This window comes from Nansenia antarctica, assembly GCF_963989245.1.
Source record: "Nansenia antarctica genome assembly, chromosome: 3".
Taxonomy (NCBI): Eukaryota; Metazoa; Chordata; class Actinopteri; order Argentiniformes; family Microstomatidae; genus Nansenia; species Nansenia antarctica.
In genome coordinates, this window is record NC_137688.1 from 21163677 (window position 1) to 21187341 (window position 23665).

The 23665-nt window shown below is 45.0% G+C and overlaps 2 protein-coding genes across 2 annotated transcripts; both read right to left on the minus strand.

Annotated features, from left to right (window-relative positions):
* Positions 1-2211: 2211 nt before the first annotated feature.
* cnot6a (CCR4-NOT transcription complex, subunit 6a) lies at positions 2212-10950 on the minus strand. The gene is made up of 12 exons (XM_080525060.1): positions 10858-10950; positions 9660-9781; positions 8870-9056; positions 8496-8581; positions 8265-8369; positions 7746-7814; positions 7432-7589; positions 6877-7031; positions 6448-6602; positions 4216-4449; positions 3767-3969; positions 2212-2612 (listed from the first exon to the last, which is right to left on the minus strand). Exons 2-12 carry the CDS (start codon positions 9769-9771, stop codon positions 2400-2402), a joined length of 1677 nt encoding a protein of 558 aa, XP_080381186.1. The 5' UTR covers positions 9772-9781; positions 10858-10950; the 3' UTR covers positions 2212-2399.
* Positions 10951-11405: 455 nt separating this feature from the next.
* simc1 (SUMO interacting motifs containing 1) lies at positions 11406-21828 on the minus strand. Its single transcript, XM_080525222.1, has 6 exons — positions 21703-21828; positions 21328-21438; positions 20933-21064; positions 20647-20803; positions 11920-12004; positions 11406-11739 (listed from the first exon to the last, which is right to left on the minus strand). Exons 1-6 carry the CDS (start codon positions 21825-21827, stop codon positions 11528-11530), a joined length of 822 nt encoding a protein of 273 aa, XP_080381348.1. The 5' UTR covers position 21828; the 3' UTR covers positions 11406-11527.
* Positions 21829-23665: the final 1837 nt, after the last annotated feature.

Below are 23665 nucleotides of genomic sequence, written 5' to 3' on the forward strand. Positions count from 1 at the left end.
CAACGCGAGTTCAGTAACACACTGGTGGAATGTGTGGGGGGTGGGGGTCAGCAGTGTAGTGGGCCGGGGTCAAAGAGAGGCAAGCGATGGGGGACAGGGGCAAGAAACCTTGGGAACTGTGCTAAAGTACAAGGAACGGGTGCCGTACAAATATTCCATACCTGATACTGGAGAGCTTGGTGAGGAAGGAAGGATATATACACACACTAACACACATCATAACATTGTCACAGCTCATACAAAAAAATGAAATAGACGATAACAAAACCAAAAGGACAAAATCTTCACAAATGTCGACAGTATTTAAAAATAAAAAGGAGAAGAGGTTGTTCAGGTGTTCACCGATTGTAAATAGTGCAAGACGACAACTGCTACGGTGAGGCACAATGTTCCGTTTGTACGATACAGGAATTATGGGATGTTGGAGGCTTGTCAGTCACTGACACACACTTCTCAGCAGGGGAGGGGGGGTGAAATCACTGCTTTGTTGTGATTCACTTTTCCTTACATTGGGTTTTGTTTGAACTGTGAATGAACGAGTGGTTGGTGGCAACAGTGTGATCAATGGCTTGTTAAATGGGTGAGAAGCATCCGGCAGGGTTTAGTCAGAATCTATTTACAATCTGAGCAATATGCTAAGAAAATCTAAATGACAGCGAAGAGAAAAACAAACAAAACGTACACATAAAAACCGGTAACTTAGGGACGAAGTGCAAAGTAGTGATAGCGAATGCCCTGAACAACCTCTTACGTCTTTTGTACAAGCTGGTAATTTCAATTCATTTTAACATTTAAAAATTTAGCCATAGTTTACAATACAATCTTTCTCTTTTTTCAAATCGGATCATAATTTACTCTTAGTACAAAAAAACGCCAGAAAACAGGTCTTATGTGGTCCATATACAATCATGTAAAGACTGAATCTATATTTCTATTCTGTACAAACACTTGTGAAAAAACCACTGCTGTTGAGTATGGAAATTATGGCTGGGGAAAGTCACTACTGGCCTCAGAGACAGTGCTACAGATCTGCCTGTGTGTATGTGTGTGTGTGTGTGTGTGTGTGTGTAAGGAGCTGTCAGAAAACTCCAGACAGTGAGAGGAATGCTGGTTTATCTCCTGTACATCAGCAAATACCCTGCCCAAAAGCAACCAACAATATTGAAAAACATAAATATTGAAATACGCGCACCGCCCTGCCGCCACCCTCCCCCCCTTTGCCCAACAGCCAAACTCCCCTGCCCCAGTCCCCTGCCCCAGTCCCCTGCCCCAGTCCCCTGCCCCAGTCCAAAAGGCTGTTTAAAGTCTGAATGAGCTCATCAGAACAAAACTAGCCAAGTCAACGCCTGTCATGTACCATAAGCATGCAGGAGGCCAAACAACAGTGTTCAGGGGAGGGGAGCAGGCCTCTGTCTAAACGGGTTTCAACTCACTAAAAATCTATCCATTTGGTTTAACCCAATTGACTTTCTAGCACTATAACCTGACCTCCGTGCCTACAAGCAATCTCCACTACCAAAAACAGACCGAGTATATTTGGTGATGCGGTCGTCCTGTCCTATAAGTATCAACAACATCCACGTAAAATGGCAGCAGGTAGTGTTTTGTTACCATTGGGAGAGGGAGGTGACTAGGAGTGGTAGAAGAGCAGTGGACTTGTAGCACCAGGGGAGATGGCCTCAGCACCGGTGACCCCTGACGACTATGGAGGGTCAGGTCTACAGAACCAGGGACTGCCCACAAAGGGAGCAAACTACTGGAGCTCCCTTCACGTACACTACCAGCCACCAGACCCTGCATCACGAGGAGTAGTGCACTGACCTGGGGAGGGAGGGAGAGGAGAGGAAATAACCCAGAGGCCTTGGCTGGTGCATCAGAGACAGACAGGTCTTCCGTTTTTGCTGGTTTCACATTTGTACAGGTCGGACAGACAGACAGCTGCAGGCAGGCAGTTTCTCTCCTCTCCTCTAGTCCACACCCCCAAGTGACACAGCTTTCCTTTCACCCAACCACACAGGTCAGGTCAACAACATCGATGACAATGGTTGTTGGCATTGCATTGTATGGGTCAGGAGGGAGTATTCTGAATAAGCTACAATCCTATATGAGTGTTACAAAAGTCATGGGTGGGGGGTGGGGCAGAGGGGGCAGGGGGGGGTTTCAAAACGCAAGAGACACAATGAACAGGATTGACTTTAGCATTTCAAAATGAAAATGAGAGAAAGAAACCAAAAAATATATAATATATATCTATAACAATGACATAAGAAATCCCTGTTGGCCAGACCTCACTGTACGATTATTTTACAGGTATGTGTTGTCTTCTTCCTTCAGTGTGAAGAGAGAGAAGAGCAGGAGGGTGAGGCTGCAGCTCCCCCTGGTGGTGTGGTGGAGACTCACTACCTGCGTCCGGGCAGGTGGAGGCCGTTGACCTGGGGCAGGTTGGGCAGGAGCAGCTCCAGCTGAGCAAACAGGGAGAAGTGGTCGGAGGGGATGTGGGGGTGCGGGCAGCCGCTGACATTGTTCTCTTGGAGCCAGTGTTGGTCCAGCGGACCCAGGACCCCCAACACGTTCAGCTGAGGCCTGGAGAAGAAGATGTAGTCGATGACACCCTGCGGAAAGAGAGAGAGAGAGAGGGGGGGGGGGGAGAAGTGGTCATGGAACAGCAGGCAGTACATCCCTCACTCAGGACTTCAACCTGACTTTTGCACCACTGCTGTTTTTGCACACTGTACATATGTGTGGTGGCCTGGGAAAACCCGTCGGATGTCGCTGGCGTTCGTTTGTGGCAAAGAGCAAAAATAGATGGAAATCGCGATTTTGGCGATTTTGATATTATGTGGTATTCTAGTACTTTGAACTCCATACTACATTATGGTGAATAAACATTTTAAGAAAACAAAAGAGAAAGTACTTATTTTTGTGTTTTTGTGGTGGGTAGTTTGCTAGCGAAACAACGTCATGTTGAACGTGTCTCATTCTCAGTTAAGCAACGCACGCACACATGAGCGAAAGGAGAGACGATACTTCCACCTGTGTTATTGCCAGTTTACAGATGCTCACAATAAGCATAAAGTAATAACATCTTAACTAGAAGACACACCCTCGCATACCGACGAGGCGAGCAGACTAACACCGCATCACAAGCAGACAAACGAGACCGGCCGATCTGCATAGGCTCCTCCCCCGACCCGGAGGAGAAAGGGGTAGTAATGACCTTTCACTTTTTTTGACATGATACATTAAAATGCTCATAACTTTTTAAAATAAAGGGCTATCTCAGTCATTCACCAGTTATGAATAGCTGAGAACTTCTAATTTATGGAAATTAAAAAAATGAAAATGTCAAAATGCCACCATGTGAAGGGTTTTCCCAGGCCACCACACATATAACCCAACTGTACATATTGTATTGATATTGCCCTTGTCCTGTACATATCATACTGCATATATCTTAACTGTACATATCTTCACCCATATCACACTGTATATATATATCTGTATAGTATATATTTATATCTCCATACTTTTATGGCTTTTGCACTATTGCACTCTTCAGATGCCAAACTGTGTTTTGTTGTTTTTGTACTTGTACTCTGTCAATGACAATTAAATTGAATCTGAATCATCTGAAACCATTGAGAATGTCCATGTCCGGCATTGTGACAACTATGTTGCAGAAAAAGATTCTAACACTAAGAAATGCCCGGAAATGTAAACATTGAGACGTTTCACAATAAGAGCAGTAACAAACAGCAGGTCTCACCTTGAAGTCGAAGGTGTAGTTGGTGTAAGGCATCAGGCCGTTCTCGTAGGCGCTCTTCAGCTTGAAGCCGTGGGTGATCCTGCTGTTGGACGTGCCGTTCTTGCCGTTGCAGTTGAAGTTGGTCAGACTGTCGATGTAGCGCAGCTCCTTGAAGTCCTTGTGGGTGCAGTCCACTCCACCGGTACTGAGGTACTCCACCACACCTGGAGAGAGAGAGACATGGGAGGCTTACTTCACAACCCTCTACATGAAAGACCCTTATTGCGGAATCTTTTCCAGAATGAGAGAGGGGGGCAGACCGTGGGAGGCAGTACCACATCGGCAAATGTCCCACAGTCGTTTGACCTGTGGAGGCCAGGTTTGGTCAATCAACCCTATGGACTCAGCTTGACTTTATCACCACTTTTGAGATATTATCCAACTGTTCAATGTCACTTTAAGTCACTCACCGGAGTCTGGCAGGGAGTTGAGGTCAGCACACAGCACCACAGGGACAGGGTTGGTCTCCCCAGAGACAGAGGAGAGCTTGAGGCTGCGCGTGGCCTTGTCCACGATGTTCTTCACCTCCGACAGGAACATCATGGTCTGGACCAGCTTCACGTCGGAGTACTCGGGGTCCCAGTGCATGTGGGCGTTGGCCACCAGGAGGAGCTGTTTTTCCATGCCATGCAGAGACTTCCCCGCTGAAGAGAAGGCGGGGGGGGGGGGGGGGGGGGAGAGAGGTTACTTTTAAGGCAGAGGAACCTGCCAACTAAAACCAGGGGTGCAAACTGGTGATGGCCCAAAAAGGTGACACTTTTTTTCCTTCTCCACACTGTATGGAATTGTACCTAGCTGCCTGAAGCTAAATGTTATTTCAACAGTAGTGCAGTTTAGCAGAGAGGAAGATTAGTTAGCTCGCGCATCATGTGACTTGGATGAGACTTAGGGCCAATCCCAATTCACCCCTACGGCTTCGTTTTCACCCCTAGGCTTCGTTTTGCGCGTTCACGTTTAAGTTAGGGGTGTCCCAATTCATATTTCATCGAGGGCTAGGGGGAAGCAGGAGGACTATCCACGGCTTCGTTTGGAGCGATTTCACGAGCAGACTACCTTCGGAGCCATACCCCTACCTTCCACCATGAGCCATACCCCTACCTTCCACCATGCATACCCCTACCTTCCACCATGCCATACCCCTACCTTCCACCATGCCATACCCCTACCTTCCACCATGCCATACCCCTACCTTCCACCTTCCACCATGGAATCATCTACTGCAATCTTATTTCACTCTCCAATGCAGAAGACAGCCACAAATGTCATTTACTTTTTCTGTAATTACTTATTAATAAAGATTTGAAAAAAATATGATAACCATCTTATTAGGTAATTTCAATGCATTATAGACCTTTTCTTTACAACAAGCATAACACAGTCCAGCACGCAAGGAATTGCCTAGATGCGTGAAAGGGAGCAACACGGGTATCTACCGGCATTTGGCTCATGTGTGAACGGCGAAAATGCCAAGCACAGCCTTCCCATAGAAGGCATGGCACGGAGCGCGATTCACATTTCCGAGATGTACAATCCTGTTTATTTAGAAATAAATTATCACCTGTGGCGTTTGACAGCGGATGATGGTAGACATATTTAATGTTAAGTTATCTATCTAACATTAGGCTGTTTTGTGCATGATAGTTGCGCGTTTTGACCTAGTTCCATGTAACATTTCCCCCCCCTTAATGGTATATGACGATATAGCTGTATAGTGGCACTTATTAAACCAAAACAACCCGCAATCTAACCCGAGCAGTTGTTATTATGTAATATTATTGATGGATGTGCCATTTTTGATGGAGAGCAGTGAGCGGGAGACTCATCAAGGAGCAATGAATGTATCAATGTAGTTGACTAATGCAGTGGACAGCGGCTGTTTCTCCAGCGTTCCTGTCACATCGGATTTCAGAACGCCATAAAAATAAATCTGCGCTCCCTGTAAGTCATGCATTTGTTCATGTCTTATTTCCCCCCTTTGATGGCATATGACGTAGGAAATTTAACTTAAGTTCAGCCGCGATGTTGCTGCACTGTTGTCCTATATCAGTAGAGACTGGCAGGGTAGGAGCACAGGTTTCATACAGGTTAGAGCACCGTTATTCTGTCATGGTCTGATAATGAAGCATTGTTCTTTTTTATTTGATGACTTGTTTGATCGATTGATAGCGTAAAACGTAAGTTGTGAATGAATCGCAAGCGTCAATGCTTTTCTATGATGCTACTGATGACGTATCAGGGTCTTGAAGGGTTGTCCCATTTCATAGGGAAAGATTTCAACCACTATGGCTTGTGGCTCTGTTCCGAGGCCTTGGCTCAAAAGCGACTGGCACTCGAAAACGAGCCATAGGGGTAGAAAAGGGAATCGGGATTGGGCCTTAGACCCTCCCCCCAAATTATTATTTTTGCAGATCTACATGATTCACATGGATGACCGATTTTGAGGTAAAAACAGCTAATTTAGCAAAAAGGTGACAAGTTTGCACCTCTGTAAAACCAACAAATGCATAAAGCAGATGGCTTGACACAGAGTGCCTGTAGTAACAGCTCCAATTCCTTCCCTAGCCCCGGGATAGGTAGAAGCCCCACTTTATCTAGGTGGAGGGGGAAGGGGTTAGGCACCATAAAGAAATGGCCATACTCACAGGAGAGCTCCATCATCTCCTTGCGGACCTCCAGCAGCACAGCCACTCCGATGTTGTCCTTAGTCATCACCCTGTTTAACATCGCCTCCGACCCCTCTGAGTTAGCCATGGCTAACTGGTTAAACTCCACTGTGTGTTTCTGCACCAAGCTGAATCTGAGAGAAGAGAGTGAGAAAGAGGATTTAATCTGTTAATCATGTACAAATAATCACATGAGGCAAGGGTTGGGGTCAGTTGAATTTCAACACAGTATATTCAGGAAGTAAATTTAATTTACAATCCAATGACTGCAAATAAGGGATTTGCGTTCAATGATCTCACAATAAACTGAAAAGAGAAGCTTTTTTACATCAAACGTTCTTCCAATTTTGAATTTTAAATGCAAATCCATTTCTGTATTGCCCCCCACCCCTGAACAGAACTACTCACTTTTCAGTCCGGTAGAATATTGCACAACCGTCCACGTGCTTGCGGTCCGACTCGGACATGGTTCTGGCTCGAGACTTTGGACTGAAGAACCCCTCGTACCCCTGTTCCTTCAGCTCTGGCAGGAAGTAGTTGTAGTACTGCTCCGTTTCCACTTCCTGTAAAAAAAAAAAAAAAGAAGAATCAATGCAATGAGTATGAACAATGCGGACGAGTAGCAACGTGATCGTTCAATGATGTCAAGAAACATACAACTGGTACCCTAGTTTCCCAGAACAAAGCAAGAGTCCTGTGCACACCTCATCTTTACCCCCAGAACAAAAAAAATTAAAGAAAGGAGACACGGAGGAGGCCACTGGACTGCTGATGGGGGGGGGGTTAAAACAGCACTGACCCAAACCATAGCGTGCTGGCTGGGCCATTTTCCTTGCACACTGCCCTTTCCGGCACTGTTACAGGAACTAGGGTGGATGAGCAACCAGGCCAGCCTAGTAACAGCTCTGCTGGACGCTGTGGTGTGACTACGGTTGAAACGTCCAGCTGAGTTCCGCCACTCACCTGTAGACTCATGATGTCAGCATTGCAGCCCATGATCTCCTGCATGATGGACTTCTTCCTGTACTCCCAGTTGAGCGCCCAGGAGGGGCAGTAGCCGTAGAGCTGCCGCGTGGCGTACTTATCACACAGCACGTTGTAGCACATCACAGAGAACAACGCTGAGGGGACGGAAATGAGAGAGAGAGAAGAGAGATGTAGAGCATTCAAGAGTCTAGGTTGTCAATGCAACATGTTGTGTACTATGGTACTGAGTGTGAGACAGGCTGGCTGCCGGTGTGGTGTGGTGTGGTGTGGATGTGTGATTTTCGTCTCACCTGCGGCCCGTGTTCGTTCCGGCTCCTGGAGTACGATCCACGACCGGGACGGGGGCTGCTCTGTGGGCACTGAGAGGAGGACAGGAGAAATCACACCACCGTTCCATGACAAGGAGGGACTAATGGAGCCTCTGGGTACCACTGACTGTTTTTCACTGACTGCAGAATCACTCCCTATCTTTCGCCATAGACTGAAGACTCATCTCAGTCTACACCTTAACTGTCCCTCTTGAGGCATCTACTTCCCCCTCTACTGTTAATAAATAATAAATAATCTTCTTGCATTATTGCCAATGGCCCCTGGACCGAGCATATATTATTTTTTCCTGCTAGGAACGGTGGATAGATGATTCATGTACTTAGTCAAATGTTCTTGTTGTAAGTCACTTTGGATAAAGGCATCTGCTAAATATGCAAACGTTTTCCAGCCACATTCTTGGGACCAGGGCTGACCAGAGGTGCTTCTGGTCTGATACATACACGTTTTAAAATGCAGTCAGAAAACAGGGGAGGACTTACTGCGTTTGATTGAACCTGCCAGATTGTCCAACAGGTAATTCAGCAGTCGCCTCGTTCCATCATGCTCCTGGTAGAGGCTCATGATTTCTTGTGCAAGTGGATTTCCTGTTAGCGGGCACGCGGCAGGAGGAAGAGGGAGGACACGTTGAGTTGACAGATTCAAACCGCCAAGAGGGGGTACAATGGGGTTTCCAGGACGGTTTGGTTACCAAGACGATAAGCCACACTCACCTTTCAACCCCAGTGTTTGTAACTGAAACAGTTTCCCCAATTCGAATGGCAGAACCCGCAACTGGTTGTTATTTAAAAGCAGTTCCCTGTTGAGGACACAGGGCAATGCAGATGTCAGACTAATCTACTGACAAAACCCCCTTTTCAGTGCATACATCTGCTCTGCAGCCATCACCATGAGCAAGGAAAGAAAGTCAGTGACAACAGTATATTCAACTAATTGCTGTGTCATTTCGTATGCCAACAACAGAGTACAAAAAATGGAAAACAGCCAACTGTATAAAAGCTATTTCTATGACCCTTTTCATCCATAACAAACAATGCCCCAGTCTAAAGACAGTGAACCACGGAAAAACATCGTCCTACTAGCTCACCTGAGAGATACCATGTTGCCAAGCTCTGCCGGCAGGCTCCTGATCTTATTGGACGACAGATCCAGGTACACCAGGTTGTGTAGTTTGGCAATGTCTGGCGGGATGCGTGACAGTGAGTTGTCACCCAGGTGCAGGGCAGTGAGGTGGGTCAGAGTCCATAACGCTGAGCTGAGACTCCGGACTTTACCTGGAACGGGACAATATGCAGGCAGAGATTTGAGAACAACACACAGTTCTCCGCTTTTCTGCTTTGCATGGAGTACCATTACAGCAACTCATTTACATCTTATTTGAATGTACATAAAAATGAGTAAACACCGTCTCTGGAAAGCGTTGTTTGACGTTCTGGTTTGCCGGGGAATATACAGATCATATTTAAGATATGGTTCTCTACTCAAAGGCAAAAGCAAAGAGCAGCAAACAACTGAAAGGATTAAAGCAGTATTCAATCTTAATCCAATGGGTACAGTGACAACTATTTTACCCACAATCGACAGATGAACACTCATTGAGGCCACATTAGAGGGTGATATGACCAACAGTAAATCTACATCTCAGCTATGACAAATCATACAACATTATGATTATGTAATGATGTAGACTATGCCAGTGATTCTATTCTCAAGTCTAGGCCTGTGCTGTGTTACAGCATCACTGAACAGTCTTGAAATATGAGCGGACATTGATTTATTTGTTCTCAGGGGCTACACAGCATCCCCCCCCCTTACTTGGTTCTGATATCATAACAGCACCCCTCCCCTGTATCTGGGGCACCCCCTGCCATGCTCACCACTGATCTCCAGCTCAGCCCAGTATGACTTCTTCCCATTGGCTGCATCCTCACTTGACATAATTGTGTACATCCGCCTGGGGTCTGGCGGGTCATATTTTTCCTTGGGCATTCCTGTAACACTGTGGGAAGAAGCATTGGTTTTCAAATTAAATCCGGTACTAATAAACACAGACATCAGTCTGAAGGGGGGAAAATGATATACTCAGTACAAGCATGTGTTAAGGAACATGACAGATCAATGACAGATCAGACATTTAGTACATTACCGCAAAAAGGGCCTCAATATTCATCAATAGAGATCAGACTCATGATCAGTGTTGGACCAAGCAGAATATGTCTGGAAAACCAACTTCGGGTACACTAGCTACAAACTAGCTTTGCTTATCTAACCAGTAACCATGCGACCGTTTAAAAAGATGCTGCCTTGCATTGATATCAATAAATGTAAGTTATATAATAGGCTACTCATGACATAACAGTAACCTCGCCGAGGAGCTCTACGTGCCCGTTTCTTAACTCGCCGTGCTTGAGACACACTTTAGCATAATACAGCTCGCTAGCTCCCCAACTACTTAGCTGGCTAGCTCAATAAACTCTTGACAACTAGTCTTGAACCATAACTTGGATACAGCACAATGGCAAATACAATGATAGCTCTGCCAATAACACAAACTCTGTCTAGCTACGTTAGCTAACAGATGGCGTGCTGCTAACACCATATCGAGAGAGATTGAGCGTTCAACCTTTTCAGGCCAGGAAAACACTCTCAGCTAGCTAGCTACCATAGCATAGCTATACCATAGCATAGCTAGCTAGTAAACAAGAGGTATAGCCAACTTAGGTCCACATGTAGCACGCAAACCAAACGAATTAATAGATTCAGCAAATAATTTCAATTACAGCCACTCAACGTCGCTCGTTCACAAAATATGAAAAAGCTTAAATCGGGCTGACAACGTGAGTGAGTAAACTAATAGCTACAAGCTAGCTGGCTAACTCGCTTCTGCCTTGTGGGCTAGCCTAGTAACCAACGGTATGCTAAGCTAGCTAGCAAGATTTCGAAGCCGTCCCGACTTTATACAACAAGACGCGAGGAAATTCACACACAGAATGGCTTCAGGGTCAAACTATTGGATTAGGGATGTCTTGCTCTCAAGTAATTCATCCTAGTTAGACACATTGTTGATGTTTTTACCTGCAAACGCATACCAAACCGCGGGGACGAGTTGGTGTTCTTTTGTTTCTCCTAGTTCACTCGCTTCCTGCTGGATCACACGGAGCAAACAAGCATCGCTGATGGCGACTGTCAGAATGTTCTCTGTTTTGTGGCACCGTGATAACAACGCGTCATGCTATTGGTACCGTGATAACAACGCGTCATGCTATTGGTCAGCACTGGGACCGACCCAATCAGCTGCGGACTCCACTACACCTGCGTCCCAATCATCCATCCTTCACACTTAAGTGTACACTTGTTCACTTCCTTGAGATAATAGTCTCCTACACCTATTTGATGCTTTTGATTCATCCATGTGTGGTCGTGGACAAGTGTAGCCTTGACTTCAGGTAAAAAAGGGCTAATTGGGACACGCATGGGTTTTGATTTATTGTTAGTCGACAATTGTACAACACATGCTTTCTCACATAAAAACCACAAACAACTCAATACAATCTGCTTTTCTATGACTCACACAATGGACTGGACCGGAATTAGATCACATAGCATAGACTGTGGTTGGAGAAACAAAACAGACACGCAACTGTGTAAAAAAACGAAATATGTTTCAATTACATTTTAATTTAAAATATATATAATTATTCATATAGAAAATAAATAACTTCTGAACTGAATGAAACAAATCATGTCAATGCTGACTAGAGGCCAACAGGTGATCCTGCAGGGAGGTGAGGGATGTGTGGATGTGCGGGGGCAGGGCTTGGCCTAGGTCGGCCTGTGATCGGGACAGGAAGGTTTCCACAGCTTCCTGCACAGAGGACTGCAACAACGTATCATTCACTGTCTGGATTGGGGCACGACTGTACCCCGCTCTCTCTGTGACGGAACAGCGTAGATGACCTGGTGGTGACAGGGATCCAAGTGTTAGAAGGGGGTCACAGCAAAAAATGGGGGGGAAACCAGAGCTCTGCTCATTTATTGGTGCTATCATGTTTCATCAAGGATTATTTTGTGGTCATCTTATCTACTGCTCAAAAAGGCTTTTTCTGTTTTGTGTCTGAACTCTTCCCTGTGACCCACCTTTCATCACTTCCCTGTAGCTTAGCAGCAGCATCCAGAGGAGTTGGATCAGCTCCTCCCACCTCCGCCATCCCTCTGCACCATCCTGGAAGAGAAGAGGACACACTGACTCACACAGGCACAAACTGATCTTTACTAATCTTCATAAATACGGGTCACGGTCTTAACGTTGGTAATAGAAGCGTTAGCCTTTACTGGATGACTCTGTTGGGAGGGGGCAAATGACCTTCCACTGTTCATCAAGACCTGTGATGATATTGTAGGAATTCATTTTTTCACTCGAAATAAAGAATGTGAGACTGACCCCAGTGTCTCATCAATTGGGATGAATCAAATGAATCATTTATTATTGTTCATAGAACATGCAGACCCCCAGGTGAAAATAAAATAGCTGTTTACAGGGAGCCACAGCTCCCAAAGACTCGACGAAAACATTGTTACATACAGAAAATGAACACAGCAAAGACCTAGGTTCTAGGCCCTGGACAATCTAGACAATTTGATGGCAGCTACTAGATTGAAATCAAGTGCAATACTGAAACACAACTGTGAACATTTCAAACCTGCAAACTGCGACACTTTTAAATGAATGTGCATTAACACTATGTGCAATATGACAACCCTTGGGTACATAAGGTTCAGAGATAGGAAATGTTAGAATAGGTATAGCATAGCATAGAGTACAGCACAGTGTTTTATTTGTATAGTATAGTATAGTGGATAGTGTACATAGCCTTTATTTATGTAAACCAGCTCTTTTCCCTTCTTGTTTTTAGTATTTTTTTCCTAGCACCAGGGGAGGCCCCCTCCCAAATTTCGTTGTTTGGTACCTGTACTATATCAATGACAATAAAGACCATTCATTCATTCATTCATTCATTCATTCATTCATTCATTCAAAATACCTTCTAAAACATGTGTGTGGGGAAGACAGATAATTAATTCATGGATCTTAGGCCCAATCCCATTTTACCCCTTGGCCCTCGATTTCAGCCCGACGGCTCCGTTTTGTGTGTTCATGTGTAGAGTAGGGATGTCCCAAATCTTGTTTTCATGTTGGGGTAGGGCTACATAGCCCTCAAAACAGAGATGTTTGAGGACCACACTCCAAAGAGAGCCACAGCTGTGTGTTATGAAATCCCAGAATGCCTTGCGAATCATCAGCAGATAGTGGAAGAACCAAAACAAGCAGAAGAGAGAACCACTAATGTAATTATTTTCTTTGTTAATAAAGATTTAAAAAATGATCATAACCATCGTATTATCTTAGTTTAAGTAATTTCAATGTAGACCTTTTCTTCATAACAAGCATGGCAAAACATCGCTATTATGCAGATGCCTCTAGCTATCTATCTAACGTTCCAACAATGTTTTAAGGCTGATTTGTGCATAGTCCCGCATTTTGACATATTTCCATGTCGCATTTCCCCCCTTTGATGGCATATGACGGCCGAAATTTAACTTAACTTCAGCCGCGAAGTTGTTACACTTGTTACCGCTCTTCTAATGTCAGTGCAGACCGGCAGGGAAGGAGCATGGGTTACTAGCTTACAGAGCACCATTATTCTGTCATGGATTGGCCTGATAATTAAGCATTGTCCTGCATTTTATGACTTGTTTCATCGATTGATAGGATGAAACTTAAGTTTTGTTTGTTTTGTTTTTTCAGATTTTATCCCCTTTTTCACCCACATACATTGTTACATACAGAAAATGAACACAGCAAAGACCTAGGTTCTAGGCCCTGGACAATCTAGACAATTTGATGGCAGCTACTAGATTGAAATCAAGTGCAATACTGAAACACAACTATGAACATTTCAAACCTGCAAACTGCGACACTTTTAAATGAATGTGCAATAACACTATGTGCAATATGACAACCCTTGGGTACATAAGGTTCAGAGATAGGAAATGTTAGAATAGGTATAGCATAGCATAGAGTACAGCACAGTGTTTTATTTGTATAGTATTGTATAGTGGATAGTGTACATAGCCTTTATTTATGTAAACCAGCTCTTTTCCCTTCTTGTTTTTAGTATTTTTTTCCTGGCACCAGGGGAGGCCCCCTCCCAAATTTCGTTGTTTGGTACCTGTACTATATCAATGACAATAAAGACCATTCATTCATTCATTCATTCATTCATTCAAAATACCTTCTAAAACATGTGTGTGGGGAAGACAGATAATTAATTCATGGATCTTAGGCCCAATCCCATTTCACCCCTTGGCCCTCGATTTCAGCCCGACGGCTCCGTTTTGTGTGTTCATGTGTAGAGTAGGGATGTCCCAAATCTTGTTTTCATGTTGGGGTAGGGCTACATAGCCCTCAAAACAGAGATGTTTGAGGACCACACTCCAAAGAGAGCCACAGCTGTGTGTTATGAAATCCCAGAATGCCTTGCGAATCATCAGCAGATAGTGGAAGAACCAAAACAAGCAGAAGAGAGAACCACTAATGTAATTATTTTCTTTGTTAATAAAGATTTAAAAAATGATCATAACCATCGTATTATCTTAGTTTAAGTAATTTCAATGTAGACCTTTTCTTCATAACAAGCATGGCAAAACATCGCTATTATGCAGATGCCTCTAGCTATCTATCTAACGTTCCAACAATGTTTTAAGGCTGATTTGTGCATAGTCCCGCATTTTGACATATTTCCATGTCGCATTTCCCCCCTTTGATGGCATTATGACGGCCGAAATTTAACTTAACTTCAGCCGCGAAGTTGTTATACTTGTTACCGCTCTTCTAATGTCAGTGCAGACCGGCAGGGAAGGAGCATGGGTTACTAGCTTACAGAGCACCATTATTCTGTCATGGATTGGCCTGATAATTAAGCATTGTCCTGCATTTTATGACTTGTTTCATCGATTGATAGGATGAAACTTAAGTTTTGTTTGTTTTGTTTTTTCAGATTTTATCCCCTTTTTCACCCAATTTGGTAGCCAATTGAACCCAACCTAGCATCCAATTATCCCCTGCCTATTGCGAAGGATCCGCCGCACGACCCCGTGGCCGGCAGTCCCAGAGGAGGCCGCCAGGCAGACTAGCTGACTGGCTCCTCAAGCCCAGCACCGTTATTCCGGCACCCCGGGGGCGCTGTTGCGCGACGGATCCTTGTCCGGAAATATTCCTATACCGCCCGCCCAATATGCCGCTCCCCGTGTGTGCCCCAGCCATATCCGGATCTGGCGAGCTGGGATTCGAACCCAGTCCCCGGTGGGCAGCTTGCACTAGTGGCCAGTGCTTAGACCGCTACACCACCGTGGGGCACTTTATTTTTTATTTAACCAGATAGGTCAGTTGAGAACCAATTCTCATTTACAATGACGATCTGGCCAATTGGCAGAACAGAGGCAAGTCTGTACACAAAACACAACACAGTATATACAATATAAAACACAACCCAATATATACAATATAAAACATGAGTGCGATACACAAGTATCGAAAACATCATCACAACACAGTATGTAAAGACAGCAGGGACCAAGGGTTATCTTAAAAGCAGGTGCAGTGATCCGAGACAACATCTAAAAGTGAGTGTTTAAAGGTGGGTAACGCTATTAGAGTGGTGAGTTTTAGTGTCAACTGCAACGCATTCCAGTCAGTGGGGGCAGCAAACTGAAAAGAATGACGGACTTTGGGGGGGACCAGAGTGATATATTTGTTGGAGCGGAGATTGCGTGTGCTGGATGAGAAGTTCAGTAGTAAGCAGAGGTAGGGGGGGGATTTGCCGATGATGGATTTATAGATGAACTGATACCAGTGGGTCAGTCGCCTGGTGTGGAGTGATGGCCAGTTGACTTGGGAGTATAGGTCGCAGTGATGTGTGTTGAAAGGGGCACCAGTGACAAAGCGGATGGCAGTGTGATGGATGACGGCCAGTTTATTGAGAAGGTTTTGGGGGGCAATCCTGTAAATTATATCTCCATAGTCCAGAATTGGCAGGATGGTCATTTTTACCAAAGTGTGTTTTGCAGAGTGGGTGAAGGAAGCTTTATTGCGGTACAGGAAACCAATTATTGTTCTGACTTTGGTGAGTAGGTTATTGATGTGGGTTTGGAAGGAGAGTGAACTATCGAGCCATATACCTAGATATTTGTATGTGTTCAGCTCTCACAGACTGCACACGACCAGAGGCATTCCTCTGCGAGTCCAACATCCTTGAGTCTGTCAAGCAGGATGCAGTGGTCCACAGAGTCAAAGGCCTTTGCCAGGTCAATAAATACAGCTACACAGTAGTGCTTAGAGTCAAAGGCGCATATGATGTCGTTTAGCACTTTAAGTGTTGCAGAGACACAGCCGTAGCCAGATCTAAAGCCGGATTGCGTAGTGCTGAAAATACTATAGGACTCCAGATGGTGGGTGAGCTGATTGTTGACCAGTTTCTCTAAGACTTTAGAGGCAGGGTAGGATGGATATGGGCCTATAACAGTTTAGGTCTAACTTGTCACCTCCCTTGAAGAGTGGGACGACAGCAGCAGATTTCCAGTCCATGGGGAATTCTGAGGTTTGCAGGGAGAGGTTGAACAGACAGGTGATGGGGGCTGAGACAATGTGAGCTGCTAATTTCAGATAGAAAGGGTCCAGATCATCCAGCCCAGCTGATTTATAAGGGTCCAGTTTAAGCAACTCCCTGAGCACCTCACTCTCCTCTACTGACTGGAAGGAGAAGCACAGAGTGCTTGGGGGGGGACCAGTGCTAGGGGTTGAGGCAGCATGATTGACAGTGGGAGTGGGAGTGGGAGTGGGTGTAGCAGTTGTAAAAGCATGACCAGCCCTAACAAAGTGCATGTTAAAACAGTCCACCATGGAGGCTTTATCTGAGATGACAATGTCCTCAGATTTGATTGCCGTGGGTAGTTGAGAGGATGTGTTTTTATTTTCCATGGTTTTGACAGTCTTCCAAAACTGTTTGGGGTCGGATCCGCATGTCGAGAACTGATGTTTGTAAAAATCTGCTTTTGTTTTCCTGATCGACTGGGTGCATTTGTTCCTTAGCTCCCTGAAGGATTGCCAGTCAGAGGTGTTTTTGGAGGCCTTTGCTTTACGCCAGAGCAGGTGTTTTTGCCGGATCAGCTCAGACAGTTCGGTGCAAAACCAGGGGCTGTAGCGATTCTTGGTTCTGAATTTTTTAAAGGGGGCATGTCTATTCAAAATGGTGGAAAAGGTGCTTTTGAAAAGGGACCATGCATCCTCAACAGTGGGGATGAGATTCATTCTGTACCAGTCTACAAGTGCCAGGTCATGCAAGAAGGCCTGCTCATTAAAGTTTTTAAGCAACCATTTATACAAGACCAACGGTGGCCGTTTGGCAGTGGAGCCTTTGCGTACACAAGCAATGCAACAATGGTCACTAAGGTCTCGGCAAAAAAACGCAGGGTTATACTTTTATATTGTATTGTATTGCGTATTGGTGAGAATGACATCAATGAGTGTGCCGTTTTCCATAGATGTAGTGTTGAATCTGGTAGGAGTCTGTACAATCTGGGAGAGATTTAAAGCGTCGAGCTGGAGTTGTACAGAATGGGGAGGATTAAGCATGTCCCAGTTAAGGTCACTTAACAGCACAAACTCAGAGGAAGTATGAGGGGCAATTAATTCACTGAGAGCTGTCAGGGAGCAGGCAGGGGCAGAAGGTGGTCTATAACAGCCAGCAACAGTGAGATTTTTAAAATCATTTTTAAAATCATTTTTAGATAGATTAACTAGGGATGCACCGAAATGAAAATTCTTGGCCGAGGCCGAAGCCGAATTTAAGGAAACACTTGGCCGAATACCGAATACCGAATGTGTATCGGCAGTTTTTAATTTTATCATTGCATAAACTAAATACATTTTGCTTTTTATTCATGCTTCTCAAAGAAAGAAATTGAGATTGAAAAAAAAGAACTTTTATATATAACTTATTATAACTAATTATCGTGGGATTTAATCTCTACTGCTTTCCAGGGTTCAAGTTAATGATATTCATGATTTGTCTCTACATAGGCTTCAGAAAGTATTTAGACCCCTTCACTTTTTTCACATTTTTGAATAGATTTGCCATCAATCCACACACAGTACCCCATAATCTAAGTAAAAACGTTTTTTAATGTTTGCAAATGTATTAAAATGTAAATACAGAAATACCTCATGTACATAAGTATTCAGACCCTTTGTCACTCTTAAAATTAGGTCAAATGCTAAATGTCTTCAACAAGTCATTCAACAAGTTGAATTGAGTCCACCTGAGTGTAAGGATAATAGTTCATGTTATTTCAGAATGAATATCTTTTGTTTTTATAGTCTCTGGTTTGCATAGAAACCACCGCATGATACAGCTGCATGTCATAAACTCATGTAGAACAGCTGGGAGTCTGAATATGTTTTCAACAAGGCAACAACTCTGCTTCTCACTCCAATTTTAAATTGAGCTACGACTGCTAAGCTAACTAGCTAGATGAGTGTAAGGTTGCGTTCGTAAAGTCGCTCTGAGAGCGCTGGAGCGCACACTGGGCCCGACGTCATAGAGAAACCGAGTCATTTGATTGGACGAGAGGCATTCCACGAGTGCTGATCGGATTTCCTGAGTGAATTTACGAACGCAGCCAGTTTTGAAAGCGCGTCGCCTCGTGCCGCGCGCCTGTTGAGAGTTATATTTAATTGTATTGCGTCATCAAAACACGGCCACTATTCGGTGGTAAACATTCGGTGTTTTCACACATTCGGCCGAATACCGAATGTGCTTTATTTTGCGATATTCGGCTGAATACATTCGGTGGCCGAATGTTCGGTGCATCCCTAAGATTAACCTTTAAAATCAACAACTCAAATTGTTCGGACACAGATTTTGATAAACTGACAGAGCATTGCAAACTGTCCTTACAGTAAATAGCAACCCCCCCTCCCTTAGTGAGCCTGTCCTGGCGGAAAATGTTATAGCCAGGAATAGATACAGCAGAGGTAGTGACCGATTTCTTAAGCCAGGACTCTGAGATTACTAAAACATCAGGATTTGATGTATGCATATATCAGTGTTTCCTCCAGGATTTTTCACATTAGTGGCGGAGCGGTTGTCTTTTGTTGTATTTTTTTTTCTCGTGCACGCGCATAAAACGCGCACTGGCGCTCAAAACAAAGACGTAGTTTCACCAAAAACTAGAGGGTGGCAACAATTATAATTTCTTAAATAGCGGTTAAGTCATTAAAGCCGAGCAGGTGATTTTATATAGAAGGTGATCAAATACCAATATATCCTACAGCTGCAGCGGAACATGCGGAACGCGCATTACACACACACACAGAAAGATCAATACGAAGTAGGCCTACATCAGAGTACACGCACAAAACCGGCTAACGTTACTCATTAACTGTTTACACAAGTAAAATCACAGTGTGACAGTCAGATGGAGCATTCGGTAAACAACAACAGCAAGGTAATGCTATCAGTCGAGTTAAAGAAAACCAACTCTTACCTTTGAGGACACCAACATGAGACCTGCTTACCCGTACCTCCGCCGTTCTGTTCGTGGTGATTTTAGAGGCAATAGATTATTTTTGCCCCGCGCTTATTGCTATGAATAGTTCGAAGCTAGGTGCCCTAGCTAGGTAACCCACAGTTGTCGCTGATGATGTTGCATTTTCGATTAGGATACGGGATTAAAGGCACCGGCGACGGGCTAAAAGAGAAATCCAAATGTCCCGCTAAATTCGGACCAATCACAAAACTGTTTTGAAAGCGCGTCGCCTCGCGCCGCGCGCCTGTTGAGAGCAATTCAGTCTCGATTGCAGTGCGAACACAAACGACGAGGTTAATTGCAACATTGTAACATATTGTAAATAACTACGCCCTAAATCGTAACGAAATGTTGGTCTGGAAGCGGCCTAAATCTAGCTTCAATCTGCTTTTTTTCTGTTCTCCGGTCATAATAACTCGCTGCCTTTCTGCGCAGCCTGAATCAAAGTGGACTGTCTGAATCAATTAGTGGCGGAGGAAATTCATTCGTGGCGGCGGAAAACTGTATATGCTATGCTATCAGCTCCTCAAGTTTGGGGAGAAGGCTTCGGATATTTAAATGCATAAGACCAAAACTTTTGCGGTTACAAAAGCCATCAAAAGTTAACGTACCAACATCAGGGGACTGAGAGAAGGAGATATAATTATTGCCAAGAGAAACGCCAGGGCCAGGGTTTAAATGCACATTACCAGAAGTCATCAATAGTAAAATAATAAAACCACGGCTATACAGAAGGGTTGAAGGGTTATCCCATTTCATCAGGGAAGATTTTCAACCACTACCCCTTGTGACTCTCTTCTGAGAGGCAAGCCGTGGCTCCGAAACGAGAGGTAGGGGTAGAAAAGGGAAATGGGACTGGGCCTTAGTCCCAGACACTTATATCTCGTTCTATATATCTCTGGATCCTGACTCTCACCCCAGGGCCATCATTGTTTAAATTCCCCACCTATCTGATGTTCTCAAAACATGGCTTCTGACGCACAAGGCTCTACTTAATAACACATTACACAGCCAGTATTAGTTGTTTCTGAGCGTGAGGGACATAACTGTAATATGTGTTTAAACCTTCTGTTACATACTACATTTTAAGACATAGTTGGTCGCAACAAAGTGTAAGAAATAGTATGAATGAAATAAGGATATGGAATGGATAAGACATCAAGACAGACATCCATTCACAGGACCAATTCCTGTGTTTCAGATTCCTTCAATGCTCACCGTGGGGTCTGGTGTCAGTGTGGCGTTATTCAGGTAGTGCAGCACCAGACTCAGAGACATGGGCAGAGGGTTCTTCTGTAGACACGCGTGCCCCAGCAGGAGCTCCAGCAGCTTACACTTCAGCAGTCTGCTGTTCATGGTCTTCAGAAACAGCATCCTGGGCACAGGAAGAGAGGATTGGAAGGAGAAAAGAGAGACATAGCAAGCAGTCCCTAACCTTCCTTTAACTATCATTCTTCTTCTAGCCTTCATTCCCACTGTCCTTGTTTCTCTCCTTCTCCCTCACCTGTGCTCTCTTCTCAGTGGGACAGAGTCGATGGTGTGAAAGAGCTCCTGACAGAGCTTGCTGGCGCTGAGAGCAGGGGAGCGATCCACCTCCAAAGCTAGGGAGAGCATCTTCTGGAAGATGACCACCATTCTACACAGGATGCCAAGAGGTTGAAAGGTCATCAGTGAGTATGTTCACTCTTAATGTGAATACAGAATAAGGGCATGCAATACAGATACTTTTTATAGACACAAAGTGGTTCTCAGCAAGGAATGCATCACACAGAATGTGATGGCTGTAAACATGACTGTTTCTATGCAGAATTCTTCAAACTTTAGTCTAATTTGTCTGTGGCGGTGCTGAATTTAGGTTCTCCAAAACGTAAAGGATGAATCATGTCGTGTGCCACTCACTGGAAGTGTTCATCTCTGTCATTCTTAGCTTTGACTTCTGTGTCCGCAGTCACATTCGCTTTGTCCCCTGTTGATTTCATGACAGCAGCAAACAGCCAATCGATGACATCTCTGGTGGGGGGGGGGCAAAAACATACAAACAATAAAAAACTATCCTCATTGTCATACATACTACAGACTACCACTGTACTGGTGTTAATACCACCATCACCTTGGATTCATTTTCTATAATTATACTGTATTTTACTCCCACAACTCACTCGCATGGCCATGGAAATATGTCCATTCGACTTGTGCAATGCTAATATCCTGTTCTGATGTGGATGTGGTACACTTTTTGTATAACCGGGACTTCTCCTAGACAGACTTGCTCACCTGACCTGAGTGAACCGCAAATCGCACGACAGGGTTGCCTTGGCGATGGAATGGTGGAGGTCACCGAAGGGGAGTTTGACTCGGAAGTCATCCTCCAACGTCTGCAGGACATACTGCAGGAGCATACGCACCACCTCACAGCTGTGCCTCCTAGGATGTTTCTGGGAGAAAACAGCATCATCACCACATGTGGTCAGTCACCCAGTCTACCTTTTTTCATCTTAAAACCATCTCCCGTCTCTGCCCTTCATTCTCTGATACCTCTGCTGAAACATTAATACATGCTTTTGTCACCTCCCACATGGACTATTGCAACAGAGTCCTTCTTGTGTTTCCAGCAAGGCCCTGAATCAGCTACAATATGTCAAAAACTCTGCTGCCAGGACCCTGACTACGATTTTGACTACGATTTTATCTTTTTGTATTTTTCTTTCCTTTTTGTTTGTAGTGACCTTGAGTCTGAGAAAGGCATTTCAAAATTAAATCTATTACTATTAGTATTATTATTATTATTATCACCATCATTATCATCAGTCAGGTCATGTTGTGTTAAATAAACAGATTTTCTCTGCCAAAACAGCTGCTTTGAGAGGTGCTGTCTCTTACCTGTTCAGCCATGACTGACGTCAACAATTCCCAGTCCCATGGAATGGTCGTCTTATCGGTATGGTGGTGCCTAGCATGAGGAAACAGAGATATTTTACCCTCAACAACAGACTTAGCACACAGTCATAATAACAGCAGTCATACAATCCTCGCTCCCTCCCTCCATTATGGCTCCAGAGCCCTGAGATTTGTCTAAGTATTCACGGAGGGCTTTTGAGAACCCCCTCACCTCTGTGTCCTCAGCAACAGGCTGTAGGCCTCTTGGCAGAAGTAGTCTGGACTCTGGTGGTCCAGCAGGATGCCCCTGAGCAGGTGGGAAGTGATGTCCACGGGAGGGTAGAACTGGGGGTGCAGTAGGTCAGACAGCAGCTGCAGCGTCCCTTCGTGGTAGTTCTCCTGCATGGTGCTGTAGACCAGGCTTAAGCTCCGTCTACACAGCTGCTCCGGCTCCCCGAAACCATCATCCTCTTCCTCCACATCCTCCTGTGAAGAGAGAGGAGAGCTTACGGTAGATAAGATACTGTCAATGTGTGGGACTGTTTAGTAGTGTGTTCTTGTGTGTGTCTAGCTGTTTAGAGAGATGTGAGTCAGAGACAGAGACATACACACACACACACACACACACACACAAAATGTCTCTCCTTACCAGGCCTTGAACTGGTCCTGCCATAAGTGTCATCTGTTTCTTGTACTGGACTGGGCACACAACACTCCTGTCCAACTGACTGACATCCTCATGAGCAACACGAGACACCCTATCGCCAGCCACGTCCTCTCCATCACTCCCACCATGCCACATCCCAGGCACTGGGTTTAAAACGCTGCAGGTTTCATGTGATCTATGCCCAGGTTCCTCGTTCATGTCCTCATTCCAGGGCAGGTCGCTAGGGATGCTACACATGGGGGGGTCGCTAGGGATGCTACACACGTATGGAAGACTTACAGTGGCCAGGTTAGCCTCAGTCTCTTTACGCTGCCAGTCTGAGGACTCCCCAGCTAGTATATCTTTGGAGGTAGGAGTGGGGGTTCTGTTGGGCAGGTTCTTAATGCGGCGGGATCTTCGGCTGTGGCAAGGGGACACGGAGCCTGTGGCAGGCTGAGGATGGAGGGGGGAAGGCAGGCGAGCCTGCTGGTCTGAATCCGGAGAGGGGGAGCAGGGCTTGGATGGGGGGCTGGACAAGGCCGAGCGGCTTGTTGCTATGCCACTGGTGGGTGAGGAGTCGCCGGGTTCCCTCTGTGTCAGATCCTCAGGTGGAGGTGGAGAGAGAGACCTCCCGGAGGGGATCTGTGGTTCCCTCTGTGTCAGATCCTCAGGTGGAGGTGGAGAGAGAGACCTCCCGGAGGGGATCTGTGGTTC

Bases quoted from the DNA above. Each gene is read 5' to 3' on its own strand.
- cnot6a (XM_080525060.1), bottom strand. From the start codon at position 9,771: ATGCCCAAGGAAAAATATGACCCGCCAGACCCCAGGCGGATGTACACA. The intron at 9,057-9,659 runs GTGAGCATGGCA...GTCCCGTTCCAG, and splicing joins GGCTGAGCTGGAGATCAGTG to GTAAAGTCCGGAGTCTCAGC. The intron at 2,613-3,766 runs GTGAGACCTGCT...CTCTTTCCGCAG, and splicing joins ACTACACCTTCGACTTCAAG to GGTGTCATCGACTACATCTT.
- simc1 (XM_080525222.1), bottom strand. From the start codon at position 21,827: ATGCTCCTGCAGTATGTCCTGCAGACGTTGGAGGATGACTTCCGAGTC. The intron at 21,439-21,702 runs GTGAGCAAGTCT...CCCCCCCACCAG, and splicing joins TTGCGGTTCACTCAGGTCAG to AGATGTCATCGATTGGCTGT. The intron at 20,804-20,932 runs GTGAGGGAGAAG...TCCTGTGCCCAG, and splicing joins CCACTGAGAAGAGAGCACAG to GATGCTGTTTCTGAAGACCA.